General features: G+C 37.1%; 1 protein-coding gene across 6 annotated transcripts in view; it reads left to right on the top strand.

Moving 5' to 3' along the window:
• The first annotated feature begins 1,290 nt into the window (after positions 1-1,290).
• The window catches only part of ctbp2a (C-terminal binding protein 2a), a 49,058-nt gene continuing 23,118 nt past the window's right edge, over positions 1,291-27,230 (top strand). For 5 of the 6 annotated variants that reach the window (XR_010527661.2, XR_010527662.2, XM_065253971.2 and 2 more), the window contains exons 1-2: positions 1,291-1,517; positions 16,398-16,550. Coding sequence is in view for 4 of the 6 variants with exons in the window: in XM_065253971.2 (XP_065110043.1) it covers positions 16,493-16,550 (58 nt within the window). In the remaining 2 variants the exon portion in view is untranslated. Of the gene's footprint in view, positions 1,518-16,397; positions 16,551-22,509; positions 24,788-27,230 lie in introns of those variants that run through there. The other variant, XM_065254005.1, reaches the window with a different exon arrangement.

Below are 27,230 nucleotides of genomic sequence, written 5' to 3' on the forward strand. Positions count from 1 at the left end.
GTAGGAAATATCATAAATCTTGTAAATCCTACTCTTAAATATTAAAGTATACTATAAAAGTTTTGCCTTAGTATTTTTTTCTGTAGGAAATATCATAAATCTTGTAAGTCTTACCATAGTAAATATTAAAGTATACTATAAAATTTTCGCCTTAGTATTTTTTTCTGTAGTAAATATTATAAATCTTGTGAGTCTCACCATAGTAAATATTAAAGTATACTATACAATTTTCGCCTTAGTATTTTATTCTGTAGGAAATATCATAAATCTTGTAATTCTTACCATAGTAAATATTAAAGTATACTATAAAATGTTCGCCTTAGTATTTTATTCTGTAGGAAATATCATAAATCTTGTGAGTCTTACCATAGTAAATATTAAAGTATACTATAACATTTTCGCTGTAGTATTTTTTTTCTGTAGGAAATATCATAAATCTTGTAAATCCTACTCTTAAATATTAAAGTATACTATAAAAGTTTCGCCTTAGTATTTTTTTCTGTAGGAAATATCATAAATCTTGTAAGTCTTACCATAGTAAATATTAAAGTATACTATAAAATTTTCGCCTTAGTATTTTTTTTCTGTAGTAAATATTATAAATCTTGTGAGTCTTACCATAGTAAATATTAAAGTATACTATAACATTTTCGCCGTAGTATTTTTTTTCTGTAGTAAATATTATAAATCTTGTGAGTCTTACCATAGTAAATATTAAAGTATACTATAACATTTTCGCCGTAGTATTTTTTTTCTGTTGGAAATATCATAAATCTTGTGAGTCTTACCATAGTAAATATTAAAGTATACTATAACATTTTCGCTGTAGTATTTTTTTTCTGTAGGAAATATCATAAATCTTGTAAATCCTACTCTTAAATATTAAAGTATACTATAAAAGTTTCGCCTTAGTATTTTTTTCTGTAGGAAATATCATAAATCTTGTGAGTCTTACCAAGGTAATTATTATAGTATACTATAACATTTCCTCCAGTTTATCAGTTCCCTATATTATATTGCAAGCGTAATAATATCTAGGCTATAATATTATACTACAATTCACTAAAGTAAATATACTACATGTAGAAAGTGTAGCATTTTCCCCTCCAAAACTGAAATGGCAGTGCAGATGGTGGAGTGCAGGCCTGCTGTGGTCACTCGGTCAAACTGGCCAGTATCTGCGCACCAAGATAATGGAGGCGTGGTCGCGCGCTAACCCCCTCGCCATTGGTCTGTTTGGTCCAAAGCCCCGCCTCTTTCAAAAGATAGAGAGAAAGCAAAGGAAAACAGAGACATCTCAATCCTCGCGCTGAGGAAAAGATTAAACGTTGTGTCTCCGAGTCCGAATCACCTCCTCTTTTCTTTTTTTAACCCACTCAGCCACCTTAAATTCGCTGTGAGAACCAAACTCCCCCACTCATCTGTAACTTCTCCAAAACCGTCAAAAGCCCAAACAATCATTCACAGATATTCAGTTTGGGAACACGTTGGATTAAGTTTTGGTAGCGTTTAAAAAGGTGAGTCGCTCATTCTGGACGCTTCTATGTGCGTTTAGCGTTGGATTGATTGTTTATGAGCATATTAAACTGGTATGTTTACATATATACATATTATAAAGGCGGATATGAATGTAAAATATGAAATAGAGTCGCCCGGTTGTTGCTTTAAGAAACGGCGGCTGGTCTCGCGCGCAGTGTCCGTCCATGTGTGCGTTTATTCGCCTGCGACATGGAGGGGATGGGTGGGCTTTTCACTGTGTTTCTCTAACATCCGAAGACATCTTGAGCCACTTAGCAGCTGATCAACAGAAACAGCTTTCGGTATTGTGCCTTTGATCTGTGGTTACATTGTATCCGCTGATTCTTAAGCGATTGATCCGTTACATCAAGCGGCTACAGTGTAACCAAATGTTGCAATAATGTTGCGCGTAGGTTACCATGTGTAAAAATAGCTCTATTATTTTGGCTGAATGCATTGGCTGATTTCTTTTAAGTGCACCAAGATGCATATTAGGTCAAGATTGATTGTGATTGTGTGTGTTTTTTTGGTGACTGTGTGATCAGGTACCCAAACATGACGTGATTTTAATAAATATGTTTTTGGCCAAGTCAACACAACAACCCCTGCGTTTCAATGTAGTTTAAAAGTTTAGTCTCACCACACAACTTATTTCTGGTACATAAAATTGTGATGTTTCATATTGATTACTTGGTGGTTCTCATTTGGTTAATTAGAAGTGGAGGTAAAGTGTGTGTGTTTTGGGAGATGCCCCTTTGTCTGTTCATGGTGCAATAGCCGGAGGAGAGGGGGAGTGTACAGATGTTTCCTAACAGGACATCTGCTGTTTCTAAGGGCTTTGTCAAGGGCCCTTTTCAAGGAGGCACCAGGCCCCCAAAGAAAAACCTATATATGCTAGTTTGCCAAACTATCAAATGCTGGTTAATCGAATGCAACGCATGTGTAAATAATGCACAGTGTTGTTGATCATAAGCAGATATGTATTCTCAGTTTGTTCCTTGTGTAGGTTGGATGACCGGAGACCTTGATTCTGAACACTACAACTATTACATTCTCTCTCTTTCTCTCTCGCCCGAGTGCTCGCACATCACATACTGAATCATAGTGTACATGGCAGCATATGAAGCAAGAAGACATTTATTAGATTCAGGACGGGAAATGCAAAGGCCTTCTTTAATATTTATGGCATTCTGTTCTCCAGGTGTTGAGAGGCAACACAGCATTCATTTATATGATCCTGACAGATTTACTCTACCAGATGAAAGTTTTATTTCTTTTCTGATGTTATTGAGTTCGCAGTTATGTTTTATTTAAGCGTCAGCTTCATGAGATGTTTGGAAGTGTTTGGGATCCATTTGGTCTCTGTTTAATCTCATTTATGATGATGTTTCTTTCCAAAGTGTACCAAAATGTTCATCATATAATTTTTTTATATATATTATAGACTTTTCTTAATATCACATTTATCATATTACTATAGTAATTTAACATATAAAAGTCATATTCTCTCAGTCATGTTGCATCATATAAGATTATTTATTTTGCTTTTTTAAATATGCATGTTTGTATGGTTAGTTTGTGAGACTTTATGTTGATAGCATTAAGATATAAACATCTGATGTCTTGATGCTTGAATGCTTCAAAAATAATGCATAAAATTAATATTTTTGATAATAGTATATTTTATATACCTTCGTATAAGTTTTACACCACATTGTGCACACAATGCATTAGCAAGAAGTAATGCATTTCCACTGTATATGCAAATGTATGCATTTCATTTGTTTAATTCATCTCTTGACATGCGAGCGATCACCTGACCTTTTCCAGAAAGGACGATAAGAAAAGACAGAATCTTGAAGGCAGCAATCCTGTGTTGATCTTGTATCGAGAGCCTGGGAATTGACACACCTAACTGCTCAGAGAAAAAATGTGTTTGTTTTCGAGCAGGTGGTTGAGTGTCATGTGAATTTTAAAGACTGACTCTTAAGCATGAATAATAATGAATTCTCCGTTTTGTACCTTTTCTAGCAGATATATTAATAATGCACTCATTCTCGTGAAGTATTCCAGCGTTTTTTCTGTATGTCAGTCTGAAGATAAAAGGATGTGAGATGTGTAGTTAGTATGAAATTGCAACGTGTTGCATGGCATCTGCCTTTTCATGAGCCACTATTCCTAGGATGTGTCTAGCTCTCAAATCTAAAATATAGGGTTAAATGTCTACAAGAAAAGATTTAATTCAGTAGTATAGTTTACTTGGATGGCCTGTTGTTCTGTTAAACAGCAAAGCTCTGAGGGAATGAAAAAACGACTGTTGAGAGGTTTGTCTGTGATCTCAGAGCGGTCGAGTGACACTTGATTTATATGGGTAGCTGATTTATCTCCCTTTGTCTCGAAAAGTCATTGTGGCAACAGAACCGAGTCATTTTAAATCTCTTGTAGGGGTAATTGCAGATCATTTTTTGGTTAAAACTGTTTTATACCACTATAAGATCCCAAATTGAAATGTGTCTGTGGCATCTCTGGGATGTGGTTGTCCCCACAAAAGGAAATTCTGATATGGGATGTTGAATATTTTAATAGACACTTTAGCTAACTGACAATGATATTGCTTTCATCAACCACCAACGTGATGGCTGATATTACAATAGACTATTACTTAGGGGTGAAAATCGGACAGTTCATTGCGATACAATGCAGTATCGATTATCTCCGCCAGTAAAGCAATATTTACAGATGCATCAAGCATTTCGAATCGATGCAATTGCGAATATCGATACTTTAATATTAAGTGCCTAGTTAAGCAGTTAAATAACTCACTAATGCAACTATTAAACTCTTTGAAAAATGCACAGTCTCTGTCCCAATTGGGACATTTACAACAAAAACTATAAGAAAATACACTTTTTTTAAATAAAGTAAATAATGATGGAAAAAATTTCACATAAAATCAAGCTCATGATGGCAACAGTCAAAGTCTTTAGTGTTTCAGCTGGTGCTGGCAAAGTTTTTTTGCCAATCTGTTTATCCAGTCCAATTTCCAAATGCAAAATATTTCCAAACACACGATTTGTGTCTGATAGCAGTGATAACGTCTTTTGCCTCTTTCGCTGTGTTTTCACTGCTACAACCGATTTGTTGCGGCTTTGCATTTCACTTTTGTTAACACTAGCACACCGAAATAAACGAAAATGCACGCTTTGGCGGAAATGCATCCACATTACGCCAAAGAATGAGGACGGAGAGAGTGTCAAAATAAAGTTACCTTATATCGATATGTTGTGTGTTGCATCGTATTGTTAGAAACTATTTCTTTAGACATTGTTCACCTCAATCCAAAATTTGACATGCTATAAATGTAATCATAATGCTTTAAGGATCTTTGAGCTTAGCCTTGCCAAGTTAAATACTGTATATCTGCATTCCTTATTAAACAATCCCAGGAATGTACCACAGTAATGATGAATAACTGTTCAGTAATAGAGCACTGGGTTAGCAGCGCAAAAGGTCATGGCTTTGAACCCAGTGAAACACATACTGAAAAAAATGTATACCTTGTAATGCACTGTCAAATGCATAAATATAACTTTAAAAAGCTGCTTGAAATATGAAAATAATTCAGATGTTATCTGTTTTCAGTATTTGGTGATACTGAGACATCGTGGATTCCTAGTTTAGGCAACAACCTGAGAGTTTCTCTGAATTGGTCTTCTCACAGCTTCATAGATCTTGTGACATGTCTTTGTGTGGTGAGGCCGGGGCAACAGGCTATCTCTGATAGATAAGAGCCAAACGGCCCCTAATCTTTACTCTTTAGTAAACGTCTCTGCAGTCATTATTTATATGTGAGAAAAAATAGTTACTACAAGATCGCTGGTGATTATTTTGTATAATCTCCCAAGTTCCCTCTCTGATCTGAAATGGTACGGAACGAACGGCGTTCCGCGCCGCGGGAGGCGATGTGGTCCTCCCCAGGTTATTAAAGTACGACCCCAAGAGCGAGAGTCAAACCCGGGTCAGTGAGTTCAGTGTGTTGTGAGGGGTCAGCGAGGAACGGGGCCTCTTCATTGTGCTTTGACCGTGAGGGGTCGAGGCCGAGTGCTTAGCTCATTATAGCCTTGACAGATCAATACAACTATCAGGAAGGCATTCACACATGTTTGTGGAGCCATGTTACAAATGTCAGGTTCACTTCTGTGCTTCTGCGGTATTCAGTGGGCTCGTTCCTGATAAACGGGGAGGTTCTGTCGTAGGCAGATAAGAAGAGATATGACCGGAAAAAAAGTGATGTTGTAGAAGATATAGGTGGGAGTGAGTGTCAAGTGATTATGATATTGTTAAAGGGAGGTTTCTATCGCAGACAGAGTTGTTAGTATTTTGTAAAGACTTTAGGCAATTCACGCATCAACTTTTTTTAAAGGATGTTTCTCCTAATTTTTTTTTTTTTTTGAGAAATGAGACAGTTGTTGACTTGCATAACCAGAAGATTAATACGGATTGCATAGCTCGGATAATTTGGTTTTGGAGGAACTTGATAAGAAATGTTTGTGTTTAAATGAAAATGTCTTTTTTTAAAGTGCTTTCAAAGTTTTGCATTTCTCTCTTGTGAAGAATAAATATTGATGTAGATGTGATGCACGAGGAGTCTGTGACTGACAGGACAGATTTCTTAAATATGTGGTACTTTGGTATCCTGGCAATTCTGAACCCAGCAACCTAGGTTAACTATAGACACGATATAGTCCAGCTACAACCCACTTCTGGCCAAAATAAATTTGAATTTGGTAACATATCGTTTTTGCCAAAATAACTTGAGATGTCTGATATTCCATCATGTAAGCAGAGTCAACAGTGATTACAATGTGTTTTTTTTCATTCATTTATTTATTTAAAGGAATAATCCACTATATAATCCAATCCAATAATAAAAAAAAATCAGATTTACTCACCCCCATGTCATCCAAGATGTTGATCTTTGACTTTGTTCAGTCATAAAGAAATTAAGTTTTTTTATTAGAAAAACATTCCAGGATTTTCTCCATATAGTGGACTTTAGTGGACCTCAACGGTTTGCAGTTTCATTGTAGCTTTATAAGTCTCTAAATGATCCCAACCGGAGCATAAGGGTCTTATGTAGCAAAACGATCTTCATTTCACCCAAAAAAATGTAGCCTTTTGATTTTTGCGTGACTTTAAGTATTACATAATAACTTTGAAAGGTCACGCATGACGTATGTGAAACGGCCGCTTAGGTGTGTAATGTCAACACAAGTGTGCGTTTCACACATGTAACGCGTGACCTTTCGGCCTGATTACGTTATACGTAAGGTCGCTCTCGCATCACATGGCTAGTGCAAGACAAGAAGTTGTGGTTTAAAAGTATGTTTTTGGGGGGCAAAAATTAAGATTGGTTGCTAGATAAGACTCTTATGTAAGACCCTATGATTTCCGCAATGCGGAAAACCCAGACGAAATAACGGAATTCAAGCAAAAACGGAATTTACTGTACAACGCAGATTGTTACGAAATGTAGCTTTCAGTCATTTTTAAAACCCATTATAACTAATTTTCAAATGTTTCAAAAGTTTTTTGTTTCATTAATCGGCAAATGACAGAGGTTAACTCGTCAACAATGACGAGTATTTTTGGCTTTCCGCAATATTATCCACCAGGTGGCGCTCTTCCACAACTTATAAAACCCGAAAGTATTGCCCTAGGGAAACAGCTGTTTGTCCGTGTAAGTTTTGAGGATCGCTCTGAATCTGATCTCTATCAAAAGTCCTTCACAAAAATGCAATTATCTCAGCTTTTTGCTCAAAAATTTTAAATAACAAAAGATAACAAATGAATGTAGGATGAAACTTTTTTGTTTGAAATGTATGTACATATTGTATGTTTATATATTTTAATATATTTTAAGAAGAACATTTTCTGGAAGGCACTAAACCTTTGTGAAAATCATGAAAAATGCTGGCGCTGACTGCCAACTTTTTCGAAAAACACTGTCGGGGAAAGAGTTAAATTGTATTCCTTTAATGTTTTTGAGTTGATACGATATGTTTTTTGTAACTGAAATTTAGCTTAACCATTAAAACCCGAATCCAGACAAATGAAAAAGAAAACACGGAATTTGAGAATAATAAAACGGAATTTGGGAAAAAATAAAAACTTATTTAATAGGGCCCTACGGTTGAGATAATTTAGAGCCCTTTGAAGCTGAATAAAAACTGTAAGCTGTTGAGATCTATTATGGAGAAAAATCCTTGAATGTTCCTCAAAAAACGTAATTTCTTCACGACTAAACAAAGAAAGACATAAACATCTTTGATGACATAGGGTTGAGTAAAATATCGGGATTTATTTATGAAAGTTGAGTAATCTTTTAATTTTATTTATTTTTGGGCTATGATTGATTAATCTCTAATGTTTTCATTGACAGCCGAAATTTTTCCTTGTTTCAACCTCTGGGCTGTGTTTGGATGACTATTAGATGTCTTTTAAATGTAAAGTACTGTGTGAGTAATTGTTGTGAAATTGCAACTTTCAAGCAGAAGTTAGTGGGGACTTCAGTGTCAAGTCTGTTTTCTTTCAGTTTAATCTTATTGTTGCGAAGGAGAATCAATTAAGATAGGATTATAATAAGATGAAAGAAGATTTGACATAAACATAAAGTGTGATGTGTTGGGAAATAAACACTAGCCAGCGTGGCGGTGAGGTCAAATGCTTATGACATCATTTAAACCTCTGCAGTATCTGCAAAACAATGTTTTAAAAATTGGATCCATGAAGGTTTATCACACTTGAACAGTGACACAGTTTCAGATAAGCTTGTAGCGCGTTTCACACACTTTACTACTGCCGTTGATTTAAAGCTCGTCTTCTCTCTTTATGTGCGTTAGAGGAAGTGAGACGCTACACCAGCTTTGATGAGCGCTGGCATTTCTAAAGGTCTCCGCAAAAAAAAAAAAAAACTATTTGTGATTGCTTGAAATGATTCACTGCCACAACAGGCGAGTGCTCTGAAAGGAAATGATCTGCATATTTAAAATGCCACCTCGACAAACCGCACCAGTGCTTTTAAAGAAGAAACGCATCAAGAGTGACCACCGTTCACAGTGTAGTTTAAAATTCTGTGCTCGTGTTAAAAAAAATGTTTCGTTTGGTGGAAAGTGGGCACATTTCACACTTTAAGATCAAAATTAGAAAACGTATTTGTGTTTGGCATGTGCATTTGTACACATATTGGATTAAGAAAACAAACAGTATCTCACTCTTAAAAAAAAAGTGTTAAAACATTGAATGTGTTGTCCTTAACTAGACACATTTGTGTTATTATTGGAACAACACACTTAATGTTGTTTTAATACATCTTGTGTTGTCCCTTTTATTTATTTGAACCCAAAATCAACACAAAATGACACTAAATAGTGTTAAATAGGATAACACAAAACAATGTGTAAAACACATCATTAAAGTCTACACTGTAAAAACACTTTGTTGCTTTAACTTAAAATAAGTTATATGTGGTTGTCTTACAATTTGTAGTTATTTCAACTCAAAAAAATAATAAAATAAAAGTTGTTTAAAAATTGTTCTCAACTAAAGTTGAATTAACTCAAAATGTTCATGTTTTTAAGTTGAACCAACTAGTGTATTAAAGTGAAATTTGTGTGTATTTGCATTAAAAGTTAACACAAATATGGACTGCAAGCCACAAATCTTAAACATTTAAATTTTAAATCATTTATGTAGTCTTGTCTGTGAAATCCCGGTTAAAGTCTCATAATCTAATGATGAGATAAGCAGCATCAAGTTTAATTTGAGTCATTGATTTCAATCTTTCATGTGATCTTACTTGGTCAGTATTAAAGATTAGGGGTGTGACAGATTAAATATGTCACGAGATTTCTTGTGACAGTGTCTTATTACAGAATATTAACAATTATAAAGTTTACTATTATATTTAGTTAATCATTAATTCATATATTTTATCTTTTCTTGAAAAGTGTAAAAATCTCATCTCGTTCGTATGGAGTAATTGTCTCTTCACACCCCTATGATTAATTAAAGAATAAAATATATAAAAATTATATTTTCAATGTTTTTTACATTATGGATGATGATTTGCACCCTGGACCACGAAACCAGTCATAAGGGTCAAGATTTATAAGGATTGTAAAAGCGAAATAAATAAGCTTTCTATTGATGTTTGTTTTGTTAGGATAGGACAATATTTGATGGAGATACAAATATTTTTAAATCTGGAAGCTAAGGATGCAAAAAAAATCTAAATATTGGGAAAAATGTCTTGAAAGTTGCTCAAATTAAGTCCTAGAAACTACATTAACTCACAAAATAAAAATATTAATATATTATTTACGATAGGAAATTATCAAAATCATTTTCTAAATATCCTAATGGAACCTAATGGATTTTTAACAATACAATGTATTGTTGTCTACTGCTAATAGAACCTTGCGAGTTGCAACTAAAGACCAGAGGTCTCATTTATAAAACTGTGCGTAGGATCCTTAATAGAGTTTACGTGTGCGTAGTCGCGACCAGAGTCGTATAAAGAGAGAGTTACGACACGCTTTGATCTCGCCGCCGCGCAGTCACGTGATTCATGTAACGTTCTACAGTTCCAAACCAAGCTGGGCTGTCAATATGTTTGCATAGGTTTTCAGCTATTTTAGGTAAATATTAGCTTGTAATGTGAATTGATTACTATACTTACTATGTTTATAACTTTTTTTTTACTATGGAGTGATGGAAATACAGTAAATCAGTTAATAATGATAAACCGATAACTGCCACTACAGCAACACAGTTAATCTTTTATTTTGTAGCAAAAATATGGCTATATAAATAGCTATCAATCTGCTAAAAACATAATTCCTACACTTTTACTCTATTAAAATCACAAAAAATCACCAATGCGGTTATTTGTAACAGTGAAACATAACAGAAACACACTAATTTAATATTCTATTATATTTATAGTACACATTAAATGTTAATATAATTATACATGATTTTTGAGGATACATCACTCGTATTGTGAAGCAGTGTGACTTTCTTATGAGGCATTTAGCTTCTCGCTATTGCCCCCTAGTGTTACTCGTAATATAAAAGATATGATAAGTATATATTAAAGTAGATGGCCACCAGTAATAAAATATTAAACAATTAAATCTGTTTTCTTCACACATTATACACAACTCATGAAAGTATAAGAATTTAACTAGTTAATATTAACAATAATTATTACCTACAGCTTAGTTCACAAAATACCACTGTTGACTATATTCATGAAATGTCCAAAAATGTAAAGAGAAACAGTAATTTCATAGATTTACCAGCAGGTGCCATTGAAATGAATAGGCTTCAGTGCTGCTTTTGAAACTATAGGTCACTACATGACAACGGTCGTCTATGTGAGTGAGTGTCATAACTCTCTTATTATACGACTCTGGTCGCGACTAATCATTTACAGAATAAAAGTTTTTGTTTACATAATATATTTTATACATATATGTGTGTATTTACATAAACATAATTATTATACACAGTACACACACATACATGTATAATTTTAAGAAAAAATATATTTATATAATAAATAAATAAATAAATAAATAAATAAATAAATAAATAAATAAATAAATAAATAAATAAATAAATATATATATATATATATATATATATATATATATATATATATATATATATATATATATATATATATATATATATATAAACATGTATATACACATGCAAATGTTTTTTAATTATATACATGCATGTGTGTGTGTGTGTGTGTGTGTGTGTGTGTGTGTGTGTGTATTTATACGTAATTATTATACACAGTACACCCACATATATTATGTAAACAAAAACTTTTATTCTGCAAACGATTAGTCGCCCATTCTCCCGTCAAGTTTGTTTTTTATAAATCGCAACCTTTGCGTGGAAACTGCTGTACGCACGTTTCCAGCCCTGTTTTGCATGCTTTATAAATGAGACCCCAGTGTTTTTTGTGGTCCAGGGTCACATTTTATGTTTTCACAGACTGGGTCACATAGTTTTTTTGCATTTGAAAAATTTCATCGAGTCACTATGAGAAAAATCTTGGTGGTACCACAAACTGGTGGCACCTAATTTTCGTAATGTAAATTTTTTTTTTTTTAAGTGCAAGCCGGATATGTTTTTGACAGTTTTTTAGGAGAAAAGGTGTGTGCAATATTTAATGAAAACATTCCCATAACGGCTTCATTCTGCATCGCATTTAATGAATATTGAAATGTGGTCAGTGAAAATGTGGTTATTGTGCAGGGTAAACATGAGGAACGCAACACGCAAACATCAATCAAGAAGAGTGTCACGCTGTCATAACAGACACACACACAAACACACACACAGGTGCGGAGGAATCAAAGCGTCAGGTTTGTGAATGGAGCAGATGTAATTCATGCTTTGAGTAAAAGAGTGCTTTTAAAACACACACAAGGCTTTGAAGTGGATACAGCTGATGTCTTTGTGCCGGCTGCCGTTCGGCAAGGTGTTTTCTGTGCTTAGTGTTGCACAAACAGTTGCGAGATTTACATCTCAAACTGTAACCACTTGTTATAACCGGTGCGGCCCTTCAGATCTCACATTGGATAATTCATTCAATATAATCACAATCAATCATGTAAATGTTTACAGTCAGATTTACATGTGTGTGTTTATACTGTCGTTTCCTTCGTAAACTCTTTTATCCAGGCTGAGTGTTATGTTTGTGTTTTCCTTCCTTTGACCTCAAACACAAGCGTTTCAGGTCAGAGGAAGTGACGGTTGCCTGGGTGATGGTGAATGACCTTGCTTCATTAATACAGCGATTTATTATGTTTCTGTATATGAAGTGATATTTTACAGTTTTGTTTGATACAAAGGGTATGTCTTATATATAAAGTTTTTTCTTATAGCAAGCATTTTTTTTTGTTGTGTAAAGCTCCTTGTGACATGCTAAACAATGTGTTACGCTGTTCGATTCTAACGAGCAACCAGAGAATAATGTTGTAGAGAGGCGGTCTCGCTTTCACCTCCCCGTGACACCAAAGCTCTGTGGTAAATAGTTAAAAAAATGCGTGCGTATTCACACACACGGGCTATTGTTGCTGCCTAACAGGTCAGATCTTTCAGATTACCCGGCATTCAGCTGGAAAGTGCTGATCTCTCATTCACCCATGTGACTCACAATGCTTTAGTAAATGTCTTGAAGTTTGTGTTAGATAGGGCCAAGGCAATGCAATGACTACTGAAAGCTTGTACATGCCTGTGTACAGCATCCATTGATAGCGAGATGAGGATTCGGAAATGCGTCTGTTTAATTGAAAACGATCTGTTATGAAGGACCCACCACCAAACAGACCCATCATGCATCTCTCCTGGGGTCTTCTTCTGTCTCGAGGGTCGATATTTGTCCTTTAGCAGGATGCTTGAAATTGAGTCATATTTGTGTAGTATGGTTGAGTAGATTGGTGTGTGTGTGTGTGTGTGCGCACCCTGTGATCGGTTTCGGGTTGAGCGAGAGGGCACTGGTTCTTAAATCACTGAAGCGAGATGCATCTCTATGTGTTTGGCTCAGCGTGTGTGTCTTTCTCTGCTGCTTGGAAAATCTGCCATGATTTTGATTGAGGAAAACCTTCAGCTTTGCTTAGAGAGCTTTTTGATTTAAAGGACTTTTTAAAACTCCAGAATGGCAAAACACTTTAAATCTGAGATGTTCTGTAAAGTGCACTTAAAAAAAGGTTAGATGGCCAGCCTGTATGCTTAGTAAATGTTTCTCATCTGTGTATGTGGATGTCCCACAATATATCAACTAGGGATGGGCATGATTAATCGACGATCGATAACTCATCGTTAAGAATTTAGTCGATGACGTTAATTTGTTATTGATTAATCGAATCCTTTTTTTTATCTAATGCAGGTTGCGTTGCCTAGCGTAGCGTGTGTCTTGAAGCAATTAAATGAATTTCACTGTGTGGCAGCAGTTCAACATTTTACCACCAGGGTGCAATTTTTGACGCCATACTCCGTTATCTGTGACCTTCCGTTTTTATTTCAGTTCCGTTTGTCTAACTAAATGTAGTTTAACTGTTTGCCACAAGTTGATCTTGTAATAAAGGTCTTACGGAGGAAAACGCGCTGTATTTTTGTATTCAACAAATTTTGAATTATAAAAGTTAAATAATTATTTTTTATGATAAAAATATTAATGATTAATCGATAGTCGATCGTTAATTCTCCCGACAATCGACTAAAACAATTTAATCAAATGCCCATCCCTAATATCAACAATATATTGTGACATTGACAAAAACGTGATATAAAACATGATTAATCCAAGATCAATATTGTGTTAATACGACATGTATGACAATACCGTAAATAGAGCTGCTCCGATCAGCATTTTTGGGGCCGATCATCGATTACCGATCACCAAGATCATGATCTGCCGATCGCCGATCAGTGCCGATCACAGAATGGCAGTGGAATGGGAATCTTTTATCTTTGATCTAGCAGAGTTTGCACCATTTGTAGAAATGAAACTAACAATAAATTAGGTATATTATTGATTAATAGAGAATCAAATAAATAAGCACAACAAATATTTATTCTTGCAAAGAGAAATATGCCTTTTAAAAAGGTTTATGTCTGTTAAAAGTAATTAAAATAAAACACTTCAGTCTTTACTGTATGAATAAAATATACACGCATTCGTATGAAGTACAACAGTTCTTCACTAATGAGCAGAGAGTAATTTTGTGAGAGATGAATTAGGATACTGTAGCTTTAAGACGTGGGAGAGATCGTTCTCTTCACGTGCACTGATGACCGGCTGCTGTGATTTAAACCAATATAAGGAGTTATATTGATCTGGCCTATTCTGGTAGTTTATTTTTATTGCATTTTTATTTTTAAAATTTTATTGTGTTTATTTCTCATGAAGAAGTTTCAGTTTTAAAAAAATATATATTCATTAAATAATAACTTTTTAAATATGTGTTATGTTTATTAATATTTACTGCCAGGTAAACCTCGCAAAAGATTTAATATAAATAATCACAACGATGTGTGAAAATTTATTTCATGAACAAAAAATGTATGAGGATTAAATGTCAAAGCAATAAAACGGGCAATTAATCGTCATAACGTCACAATTTATTAGACTTCAACAATCAGCCAAATTTCATAATCGTGACAGCCCTAGTTTAGGGGTTAAAAGCCACAGCTCTTGTTTTTAGTAAAATTTCACTGGCCAAAAATGAACACAACAAAATAAACAATACTAAAGATGAAGTTAACACTACTAAGTTAGTAGTATTGTTCATAAAAACATAATAAGTTCATAATAATTGTGATAATATTGTTATTGTGAGTGTAGCAAAAGTTTGATGCCATGAGCCTTAAGTCCATATTATTCTATAGAATATAATAAAAAAAAGTCTCCTTTTTCAAAATGTAATAACTTTATTTAAAACATTTCAGCTGAGTAGACAAAGATCATACTGACCAATTAGATTTTTTTTTCAGAAAAAAAAAACCCTGGTAATATAATTATTGTGTCATTGGCATTGCTGTGAGGTTACTAAGTCTTAAATAATCTGATCCTTATATATGTATGGCCTTATGGTCGTAAAAGCTATAGATTTTTGTCTGTTTTAGGGAACATTTTAAGTCAATACCATGACTTTTACCATGACAGTTATAATATAATACAGTGAAAAAAAAATGGTTGGGTAAAATATGGACAAACCCAACCTTTCGGGTTAGGGCTGTCACGATTATGAAATTTGGCTGACTGTTAATTGACTAATAAATTGTGACTGTTATGACGATGTTATGTCTGTTTTAGTGTTTTGACATTTAATTCTCATACATATTTTTGTTCATGAACATTTTATCACACATTGTTGTGATTATTTAAATGAAATATTTTGCAAGGTTTAACTGGCAATAAGTATTAATACATATAACACATATTTAAAAGTAATTATTTAATGAATATATTTTTCAAAAACGGAAAATTCCTGATAAGAAATAACTAAAAATAAAAATGCAATCAAAATAAACTGACTATAGCAAAACAGCCAATCCTACTAAGGTCATATTAGTACTGGACCACATAGTGGTTGCAAAAAAATCAATTACTGCAGCTCCCCCTTGTGTTTTCTAGAGAGATGTGCAATCATTGCGGTGATCTGAAATCATTGCGATGAGGCCAAACAATCGCAATGAGATGATTATTTAATCATTGTGACAGCCCTATTTGGGGTTTAAATGAACCTATGATGGGTTGTTTCAACCCAGGGCTCAAAATTAACTTTTTTATTTGGTAGCACTGGTGCTCCCAACTTTAAAGAGTTAGGAGCACTGGGAAAAATTTAGGCGCATCCATCCAAAAATTAAAAAGCACCACAACTACAATGTATATGTTAATAGATTTATTTTATTAAAAATCAAACACCACTATGTTTAGGTCAAACATATTGTCCATATTGTATCCAACCGTGGGTTAAAAACAACACAGCATAGTGTAGTCTATATTTTCCACGGGTAAAAAATTAAATCACATTTTTTTCCCACATAATATTCATTCACGTAAAAACATATCACATTATGCAAAGACAAATACGTGTATTGGATTTGGTTACCCTTTCATCAGGCATTTGAGTACCTGAAATTAATGAGTCCATGGTGTGACATTGACAGCCAAAAAGCATTAAGCCGATGTTATTTTAGATTGTAACTTGGCTCCCTCCTGTGGCTAAACTATGTCATGATGTCAGTGGTCCTCTATATACATTGAATGTGTGTATCTCTGTGTACAGGTGTAAGGTGGCGTTATGCCCACTGGAGGATTCTGGGGGCTGTAGTTTCCTGTTGCTAAGCTCCGTGATCACTAGACCAGGAGAGGAGAGCTGCCATGGCATTGGTTGACAAACACAAGGTCAAACGCCAGAGACTGGACAAAATCTGTGAGGGTAAGAGAGAGCGGTAATACAACGATATCAGATATTTTGGAAATACCACGGTACTTATGCTTTTATACAAAGCAACTTGGAGTGGAAATCTTTTGATCAGTACATGTGCTCCTTGGGTTCGAACCCATGATGTTTTGCACTGCTAGCTATACAGGAGCATGATATTAACATTCTCCAAAGTCAAAAAAAAAAACAAATCATGTTGTTGTTTTTAAGAGCTACACAACTTGAATTGAAGGGGTGTAGTTTGGATTTGTGTGTGTGGGCATGTGTGATAAATGATGTCATCTAATATGTTTCCTGGGAAAGTTTTTCCAGCTTCCCAAATGTTCCTATTGGTCCCATTTGAAAGCCATCAGAGGCACATTAAAAACCCAAAAAAAGAGAATTGTGAATCAAATGCACATTTACTTCAAGTTGACATCAGTCATGATGATGCAATGTTCCTGTAATGAAGCAAGAACTAAAAACCCGTATCACATATGCGCACACACACACATACATGCAATCAACGTTAATCCCCGAACGCTGGGAAAACTTTCCATACTTTCAACGGAAAGATCATGGTTTGGCATCTCCCGGCTGTGTGGTATTATAAGCGTATAAAAGTTTGCGCTTGGCTCCTGAAGCCCCCTCGCTGGGACTCCTGAATGCGGTCTGATCTGGCAGCGTTTCGCTTTTTCTTCCTCGCACATCAATTAAGTCCATGGTTAGGGGAGGGGAAATGGTCCCCGAGGGACATTTTAGGTTTCAGTTTACTATGAACAGAGGAAAGGGTTGAACATTTGTTGGTTGTAGGACTGACAGGCTGTTGTTCTTAGATTTGAAAGATGGCCTTTATGTTTTTATGCTTCAGGTCTGCTGTGGAAATGCCTATACTTTTAGCGTCCACTCCCTGCATTTATTTTCTTGTTACTATATCCTGCTTTACTTAAATTCATCACCATTGCAAAAGAAAATAGGGTCTGAAGTGGTTATTCACCTTAGCTTATATAATATTCACATGTTTTACTTTGCACAGTTTATATTTTTGACTTTAAATGCATCGGTTTGTTTATTTACTGTTAGTTGTGTGGTAATTGATGATGTTGAACATTTGTAATTTTATGTAAGTTGTATTTAAAGTTGTATTTTATTTCACAAGACTTTTTTAAAATGTCAAATAAATCTTTGGTGTCCCCATGGTATGTATGTGAAGTTCCAGGTCAAAATACCATATAGATAATTTATTATATTATGTTAAAATTGCCACTTTGTAGGCGTGAGCAAAAATGTGACGTTTTTGGGTGCGTCCTTGAAAATGCAAATTAGTTGATCTCTGCACTAAATGGCAGTGCCGTGGTTGGATAGCGCAAATTAAGGGGTGGTATTATCCCCTTCTGACATCACAAGGGGAGCCAAAATTCTATTTTTTCACATGCTTGCAGAGAATGGTTTATTAAAACTAAGTTACTGGGTTGATATTTATCACATTTTCTAGGTTAATAGAAGCACTGGGGACCCAATTATAGCACTTAAACATGGAAAAAGTCAGATTTTCATGATATGTCCCCTTTAAAATTGTCTTGCGTGCTTATATTAGCTAATAAATACGTACTGAATATGCATGGATGGATCATATGTGCATTTCACCTACGTAAACGTATTTTTATAAAACAAAAATATATAACCATAAATTTCGACTATTTTTACTGCAGTAAATTGACACAAAGACATCTATGGAGGTCAGACAAGTTAAAACACATGATCTCTAGTAATCAGGTGTTAGTGTGTTACTTTTGACAAATGTAATGTTTGAGAGATTGTATTATGGTTGAAGATCAGTACGTTCTTGTTAAAGGTGCTTCTGGTTCTTTTCATGTGGTGTCTCGTGTTAGAGAAGCTCAACGGTGCATCCAGGTAGTGTAAGTGTTATGGTCATGCAATAACCAGTAGGCAGGTTTCAAAGGGACACTTCAAGTGTAACAGATCAGGTCTCAGAAATTTGAGTCGTATTTTTATATCCCTATAGGTCCTGCACAAAGACTCCAGTCATCACATCTGTAGCCACTGGCTTGTTAAATGCTCAGCCCATTCATTTTTCCCCAAAAATGAAGTTCTGTCATCATTTACTCACCCTCAATTCGTTTCAAAACCCATATGAAATTCCTTGTTCTGCTCAGCACAAAAGTTTGTAACCAAGCAGATCTGGGGCACCATTGACTTCCATGGTAGGATAAAAGATTAATATAGAAGTCAATGGTGCCCCAGATGTTGTTTGGTTACAAACATTCTTCAAGCTATATTCAATTGAATAAAGAAATTTACACAGGTTTGCAACAAATTGAGGGTGTGTAAATGATGACACAATTTTTGTGTGAACTATCACTTTAATTTTTCATGCATGAAAAGCAGAAAATATGTACTATCAGTTTGATCCATCGCTTATTTAGTGTGGGTCTTGCATTTATGACATCCTATATAAGTCAGGATAAAAGGTTGTTCTTTGTTGGTAAAGCATGTATGTGTTTAAACATAATCAAATGTTAAAGGTGACATGTCACAATAATTTTTTAAGATGTCAAATAAATCTTTGGTGTCCCCAGAGTACACATGTGAAGTTTTAGCTCAAAATACCATATAGATCATTTATTATAACATAAATTTAAAATTGCCACTTTGTAGGTGTGTGCAAAAAATGTGACGTTTTGGGTGTCCTTTAATATGCAAATCAGATGATTATATGCAAACACTGATCGCAATAATGGTGGTTTGTTGCAATTCAAAGTCAATTGTGCTGTCAATGATTTTTTTCTCTCTCTGCACTAAATGGCAGTGCTGTAATTGGATAGTGCAGATTAAGGGGCGGTATTATTATAATAAGATCTCCTTATGACATCATAAGGAGAGCCACATTTCAATGAGCTATTTTTTCACATGCTTGCAGAGAATGGTTTACCAACACTAAGTTACTTGGTTGATCTTTTTCACATTTTCTAGGTTGATAGAAGCACTGGGAACCCAATTATAGCACATCATGGAAAAAGTCAGATTTTCATGCCATGGCCCCTTTAATAAAATGTAACATTCAGGGATTTTTGCCACAAAGGTATTCTTGTCTCCACAGCAAATAGAGCAATTTTGTCTTTACTGTCCGAATACTTATGAAGCTCATGGAAATGAGCAATCATACAAGTTTATGATGGAACATGGTAGCCGGTCAGCCAACAAGATTATTGTCAGTTTGGATCAGCTACATACCATCTATCATCAGAAGATTATTATACTTTGTTCCAATGGAGACAAATGAAGAATGTTTTACCAAATAGTCAACCATTCTATTGTCACGTTTCATTTGCAAGCTTGAAACTTGATCGCTGCGCGCAAGAGAGAGAAAGTACATGAAATAATGTTTTATTCCAACATCTTCTGTTTTTAATGACTTCATATCCTTCTTATGAATTTGTTTCCCCTTCAAGACCTCTTGTATTAGTAGCCATGTAGAAAATTGCTTACACATGTACACCCAGATATGCAGAGAGGGTTGTCGAAGCCAAACGTCTCGGAGGGTTTCATATTAGATTAGTCGCTGTCTTTTGGGCACGGAGGATTTGTGAAAATTCTTTCACTTTTTTCTTTTGTTTCTCTCTCTCTCTGTGTCTTTTGTTCCCAATAGGATAACCTATAAAAATGGTTGCCATGACACTTCTTTCCTCACTTTAACATTGTGATGCAACACTATACTAATGGATTGTTGTTTTGTAATTGTGTATAAAGAAGAGCAACATAATCCTCACCGTGTGTGAGCGAGAAGGAAACGCTCTTCAAGAGAGATCTGATTTCATTTGGCTGTATCCCACCTCGATCTGATCCAAAACCCAATGAGCTATTGAACCATCATAGACTCACTGTTAACATGAAGAATATTACAAACAAAATAATAATGTTGCCTTGTAAAATACCTCACACTTAATGGTGGCACAGTGGCTCAGTTGGTAGCACTGTTAGCTCACAGCAAGAAGAAGGTCCCTGGCTTGTGCCACGGCTAGGTCAGGTGACCTTTTTGTTGCATAATTTGCATGTTCTCCCTGCATCAGCATTAGGTACTCCGGGTACTCCGGTTTCCTCCCGCAGGCCAAAAACATGCAGGTTAGGTAAATCGGAGATGCCAAATGTCCCCTCCTCCAACGTGTGTGGATCAACTTGTGTATGGATTAATCATTCTCATACATGGTGGATGGTTACACAACTCACTAGGTGTTAAATCGTATATGTTTGTCGTTAATTGCTACTTATATTTATGCTCAAACTGCACATATGAGCTTCATTAGTAAGCAACGAGCAAAGAACTTTGGCAGTGTTACCCTGGCAGATGACAAGGCAACCATACTGTGGCTCATTTGCAATCTTGACATGCTGACATGTACAGGCTTAGATAAGATCTGCTATCCTGAACGACAGGCTTAAAGCCAGCACGAAAAATGATGCCAGATCTGTATTACGGACATCGGGGTGTATTTCGTAAAACTGAATGGAATAAATAAAACACTTGTAGGTGACTCTGAAACTGCACGCGCTTTATGTGGCATAGAAAAGCAACGTGCATCAAATGACAATGGACAGTCGAAGAATGGCCTATTCATTTTATCCTCACAAGTCATCACTCTCTTTCTCGCTCTCTCAGTCTCTCGCTTGTGTTGAGCGTTTGACAAAATCTGGTTCAACTAAAACGTACTAAAATTCAACGAACTGTTAACATTAATATGGTTAAAGTGTTTTCCATGAGATAATTATTTACAAGCCTTACAGGATTGTTATATTGATATTCATTTGATGTCCCAGATTTCCCCTTTCACCCCCTGTGGAGGTTAATTGCTTATCTTAGTCATAAAGTCATGCTTTCTCAGCAAGGAAGAGCAGAACATGGGGGTTTCTTTAAATAAAACTGTTGCATTGATGGATAGCTAAGAATTTACATCTTGATCGGAGTTAAAAAGCTGCCAGTATCCTTACGGTTAACATTGATTCTCTGTAATTCTTTTGTGCGTAGTTTAGTCCATAAACTTACAGGCATGTATTGACCTTGTTGTTGTTGTCCTGCAGAGGGTATTTAGATAGAGGCAGTAGTTCATATAGCTGTGCTTGCATCGGGTCAGGTCATAATGCCCTAGATGAGCGTTGATAGTGGATCTCTGCAGGTCAGGCATTGCTGGCCCATCGTGGGATTATTGTTCAATCAGGATTGGACATTCTCTGACAGTACTGCATGCATTGGATCTGTATTAGTTTCACTTGCCTGGCTCACTGACCCACTTCCCACAAAGACATCCCGTTCAATGCCATCTGGCCTGAGTTGAAAGAAGCAGGGACAATCTCAACCAAAAGCATCAGGTAAGAGTGTCGTTGGGATTTTATTGCTTTTTTATTATCAACACATATATAGTTTGCGTGACGTCACATTTGCGGGGCAGTGGATTTAAGATGGCTTTATCTGCTCCGTAATCCCTTATAGCAATCTGAGCGGGTAAAATGTTCAGGGTTGGATCAGATCGGCTTCTCTGGATTATCTCCCCCACATCAGCCCTCCCCTTGTTAAAATGTTTCTTCCTGTCGGTTTTTCTCTATTTTCTTTCCCTCTGTCTGTTCACGGTTGTCGCTTTACATTGCCACAATGAAGTAGTCAGGCAGGCTTCACCTACCAGTGTTATTTGTGAGAGCGCTTGGTGTCCTCTTTCCTTCCTCTATCACAACCGGCAGTATTCCCCAGATTAATTATTCACAGATCGTCAAGCAGGAGGAGCCATTTGATAGCCAGACTTTGCTACTGTGAAAGAGACCGGGAGGAAAAAATTACAACTGGATCTCAGGTGAAAACTTATATCTTCTGTTTTGTCTTTTTTCACCCTCCTACCTCTCAACACTTGACATCAACCTGCAACTAGAAACCTAAAGGGACCCTCTTTCTTCCCCTCTGAATAAGGTCTATCTGTTCCTCATGTTGATCTCCAGTAAGCAGTTACCGATCGGACGTTCCCAGAGCTGGGACACGCTGGGTGGGAATGAGAGTCATTGGGAACGAAATGACAGTGTTTACGAGCAGCAGGCTCGGATGGCTGGTCGACGGAACTCGCTGAGCTATGGAGGAGACGCAGGAGGGGGATGGTACGAGTCATCTCCTGGAGTTCGTCCCCCTGACCTGGATTTGAAACGGGAGCCAGAAGCCTACCAGGAATCTCTTTATAACCAGGGTTATTTGGATTGCCCGAACTACCGTAACATAAGAAAGAACTCTGTTCCTGAATTAAACAGCAATTATGACCGACCACCAGCTCATCGTAGCTCTTTGCAACCCCATGACTACTATCAACAAGACCCAGGCGTACCACCCAGACCAACAGAAGGTTTCTTTCGTGGGGATCAGTCTCATCCTCTTAATAGGTCAGGATTACATTATGGAATGACGGCAGGTCCTCGACAATTGTGGGAGCACAGTTCAGGCGGTAGGCCTGCTTCTGCTGCCCCAACTCCTGGCTTGCCTCCCCCTCCACCAACTGTTCATGAAGTGGGTCGTATTTACAGGGACTCATCCCTGCCTGGGGCCCCGCCCCTTACTCCTGTATCCAAAATGATGCCTGATGGGCAGCGCATTCCAAGCAGAGCACCATCTCCAGCTCGTTATGTAATGGAGCCCAATTCTCCCCGTTATGGAGCTGAGCCACCTGCCTCTCTTACAAGCCATCCGAACTACAGTGATGTTAATGGAAGATCAGCTGATCCTCACCAGCCTACAGCCACCTGCCTGGTGGTTGATCCAACTGCTCAGGCAATAGATGGTACTGCTCGAGGTATTCTCACTCATACGGAAAACCCTTCAACATACACTATACAGCAGCAACAGCAAGCCCAACAACAGGCTCAACATCAAGCACAGCAACAAGCACAGCAACAAATACAACAACAAATACAGCAGCAGCAAATGCAGCAAGTTCAGGCATTGCAACAAATGCCGCAAGTTCAGCCAGTGCAACAAATGCCTCAGGTTCAGCAAGTGCAACAAATGCAACAGGTTCAGCCAGTGCAGCATATACAGCAAGTTCAACAGATACCACAGGTTCAGCCAGTCCAGCAAGTTCCACATATGCAAACCATGGCACCCCAAAATCCTGTGTACACACCAGCTCCCCCTACTGCCCCAGTAACCACTCCAGGTGTAGCTGCTATTCCTGTTCAAATTCCTTCCCAATTTCCTGCTCAGCCTCCTGCACCTGCTGCTCCTCCCCTTGCCCCTCAAACCCCAGTAGCTCCTGTGGATCCCAAAAAGCATGCAGACCCTGAATTTCTGGCATTGCTGCAAAAAGAAGGCCTTTCAGAAAGCACCGTCATTTCTCTTCTGCAGCAAGGTTTTGACTCCATTGCAATGTTGGCCATTATGGAAGAAAATGATGTGCGCTCAGTGGCCCCCAACTTGGGACAAGCGCGGGTTCTATCTCGCGTCATGCTCAGTTGCAAAAGACCATCTGAAGTCCCTCCTGCTACACCTCACCATCCCACTGTTCCAGTTCGTGGCAGATCTAACAGCTTTAGCCATCGCAGCGACACTTACATGCACCAACCGCCACCCATGACTCCAGGTATGGACTCCCATTACATGCAGCCACCTGGTACCCCCATGCAGACTATTCCTTCAAGAATGGGGGAAAGCTATGGTCGCAGACCCAGTAGTGCTCCCTCCCAACAACTTCTTGAGAGCAGTGGGTATCCTGGAGCAAGGTCTGCAGGAACATACAGTGGCGCCATTCAGTCTCGCCCTTTGTCACCCTTTACTCCACACGCTAGCGTACCCCTGCCACCCATGGCTGCAGTCTCTCAACGAGTAGCCATTCCGTCACATCTGCCAGGAATACCACCACAACTTCCAGTTCCCCAACCAATGACCTGCCAGTTCCCCAACCAACTGTCTGCAGTTCCCCAACAAATGACTATTCCTGCTATGGCACCCCAGCATGCTCCTAAAGCATACACCACCAACTACACTGTCCCCATGGAATTAATGAAGAGGGATCGTAGTTTGGCACCCATGCACAGTCCTCACATGAGCCCACAGGTAATGCGGAAGGCCGGGGTTGTAGCCTCAGACGGTGCCATGGTATCTGTGGGTGGGGCCGTACCAGGCACAAATGTGAGCCTGGCTAATCAGAAGCTCAGTCGACGCACTGGACCTCCGGTCATTGTCTCCACTATGGCATCTCCAGACACAAGTAATGTCATGCCTTCTTGCTATTCCTTGCCTTTCCCCTCCTCCACCACCCCTCAAAGCAATTAAATCTTGTTTTCTAAGAAATAGATCAACATTTAGTCTTGAAACAAAAATTTCAACTCTCGAACTCATATGACTTTTTTTGTGTGCTGAACACAAAGGGAGATAATTTAATGAATATCTGGTTAGGTGAATTGCAGTAAATTGACACACTTTAACGCTTAATAAAGCACTTAAGAGTGTCAGAAGAGAAGTCCCTTTGGCTCGCTGAGCTTTTTAGTGAAAAGTAACCTGGTATTTAAGAAATTTGACGAATTTGAAAGCACGCTGACATTCTTGGGTGCTTTATTTAGCTTTAAAATGATTCACATTTCACTGCCTTGTATTTAATTAAACCAACCAGATATTTTATATTAAATTATTTTCTTTTGTGTTCTGCAGAATCTGCACCAGAAAGAAAGTCATCCAATTTCGTTATTAAATGAACTAATCCTTGAATTTAAAAGGGTAAACATTTTTCTTGGCCCACTGGCAAATAGTTTATCTTGGTTTAAACAAGACACACCTGTTAAATTTTGTTGAAGACAAATTATTAAGTCTGCGTATGTGGTTTTTTTTCAGTCTGTCTCATAAGTGCGGTGGTCATTTTTGTGCAGTATTAGTCATAGTCAACCCGAGGGTGTTGGTGACCAGAAGATTGTGTTTTGTCTTGACTTGGAAAGCCGCATTACACAGCCTTTATATTTATGTAGGTTGCTTGCCTTGCATAGCAGATGTATCTAAAAGGATTTGGAGTGGCATGTCTTATATTTGATTTGATTATGGTTTCTCTTTAAACCTCTGTCACTGTTAGTGTGCTTCAGCTGATCTGTTTGTCTGAGATATAGTCTGAGTGTAATGTAGCCTGTCAGTAAACACTACAGCCGCTCTGATGCGTGTTTGATGTGAGCTTTCACTTTAACAGACAAGATCAAAATGATTGATTCAGCCAGCGCAGGGTGAGAGAGACAATAACTTTAACTGCCAAGCATGAACTTCAATAGACAGTTTAGAGAAAATGAAATGCATTGTAACACACTGTAAACTGCCTGTAGTATGGTATGTGGTTTGGTTAAAGCCCTCTCAGGATCCCACAATAAGATTTTGCATTTAAAAAAGAAATAACTATAACTATTATTTCATAGTACTGTGTTCTTTTTGGTGGGTGTTGGCATTTTAATGACAATTTAAGCACCAACCCATTTTCTTATCGTATAACGAACAAATAAATACTACTAGTGTAACTGTTGTTTCCTAAGAAGGGAACGAGGCGCTGCGTCTTCCTTGCCATACTTCCTGTGTCCCTGTAACGCCATCTTTGGCAATATTTCAGATAGCGATATGGCTCTCGTGTCACCCTGTCTTTGTCGTTAAGCCTCATCACCATTGGTTAAATTTGATATACACATTCAGACGCACTTACCCCTGGAGGTGTCCCCAAAGTGTCACCGCAGTGACGCAGCGCGAGTTCCCTCGAAAGGGAACTGTAACAATGTATCTTAAAAAGGTAACATGATGTAACGTTGCTTTCACTTAAAATGTGTCCCCACATTTAGTCCTTGAATTTGAGGGTATTGGATCTGGAAAGACCTTAAAAGGTCCTTGAATTTGAAGTTAACTAAGGTGTGGGAACCCTGCACACTCGTTTATACAGGCGCTGCAGCTCCCCCTTGTGTTTTTTAGAGAGATATGCAATCATTGCGGTGATCTGAAATCATCGCGATAAGGTCAAACAATCGCGTTGAGACGATTATTTAATCATTGTGACAGCCTTACCTATGACCAAGACAGGTAGTTTTGACAACATTATACCATATCATTTTATAACATGTTGTTACATTTTTGGAGAGGTGCACATAAGGCTATGGCGTAGGGCATACGTCTATGCATAGGTGTCTGTGTGCGTTGAACATTTTTGTGACTCTTTCCAAATACATTTTTGTATGTATTTGATCTTCTATATTGTTTCCGTTGTATTGAAACACTTTGCAATTTTTACCTCGGGGCTTCCTCTCTATCTCTCAATTTTCTTTATCTATTTCCTTTCGTGTCTTATTTCTTCATTTATTTTTGCCTCCTGTTATACCTCCTCTCACCTATGTTGATTGGTTTAGCTGGCTTTCATTTCATATAATGCCCTAGACATCTCCGACTCCAGATGTTTCAGGTTTGGTTTGTGTCAGAGGAGATTGCTGAACATCTGCGTAGCCCCAGTGGTCCTCAGTAAAATGCGAGCGTTTCTCTTATGCGCAACAAAGTCATTTGCATGTGGGTGAGGGTTGTTTGTTTTGCCGGTAATTTCGCCTGCTAATGGACAGGCTGTAGACGCCTGGCTCGCAGGATATTTCTTAATTGTGTGTTGCTAGGTGACCTGCTTTCGGTAGCAACGACTGATCAGATTTTTT

This window comes from Paramisgurnus dabryanus, chromosome 17 (genome assembly GCF_030506205.2).
Source record: "Paramisgurnus dabryanus chromosome 17, PD_genome_1.1, whole genome shotgun sequence".
In the NCBI taxonomy this organism is placed as follows: Eukaryota; Metazoa; Chordata; class Actinopteri; order Cypriniformes; family Cobitidae; genus Paramisgurnus; species Paramisgurnus dabryanus.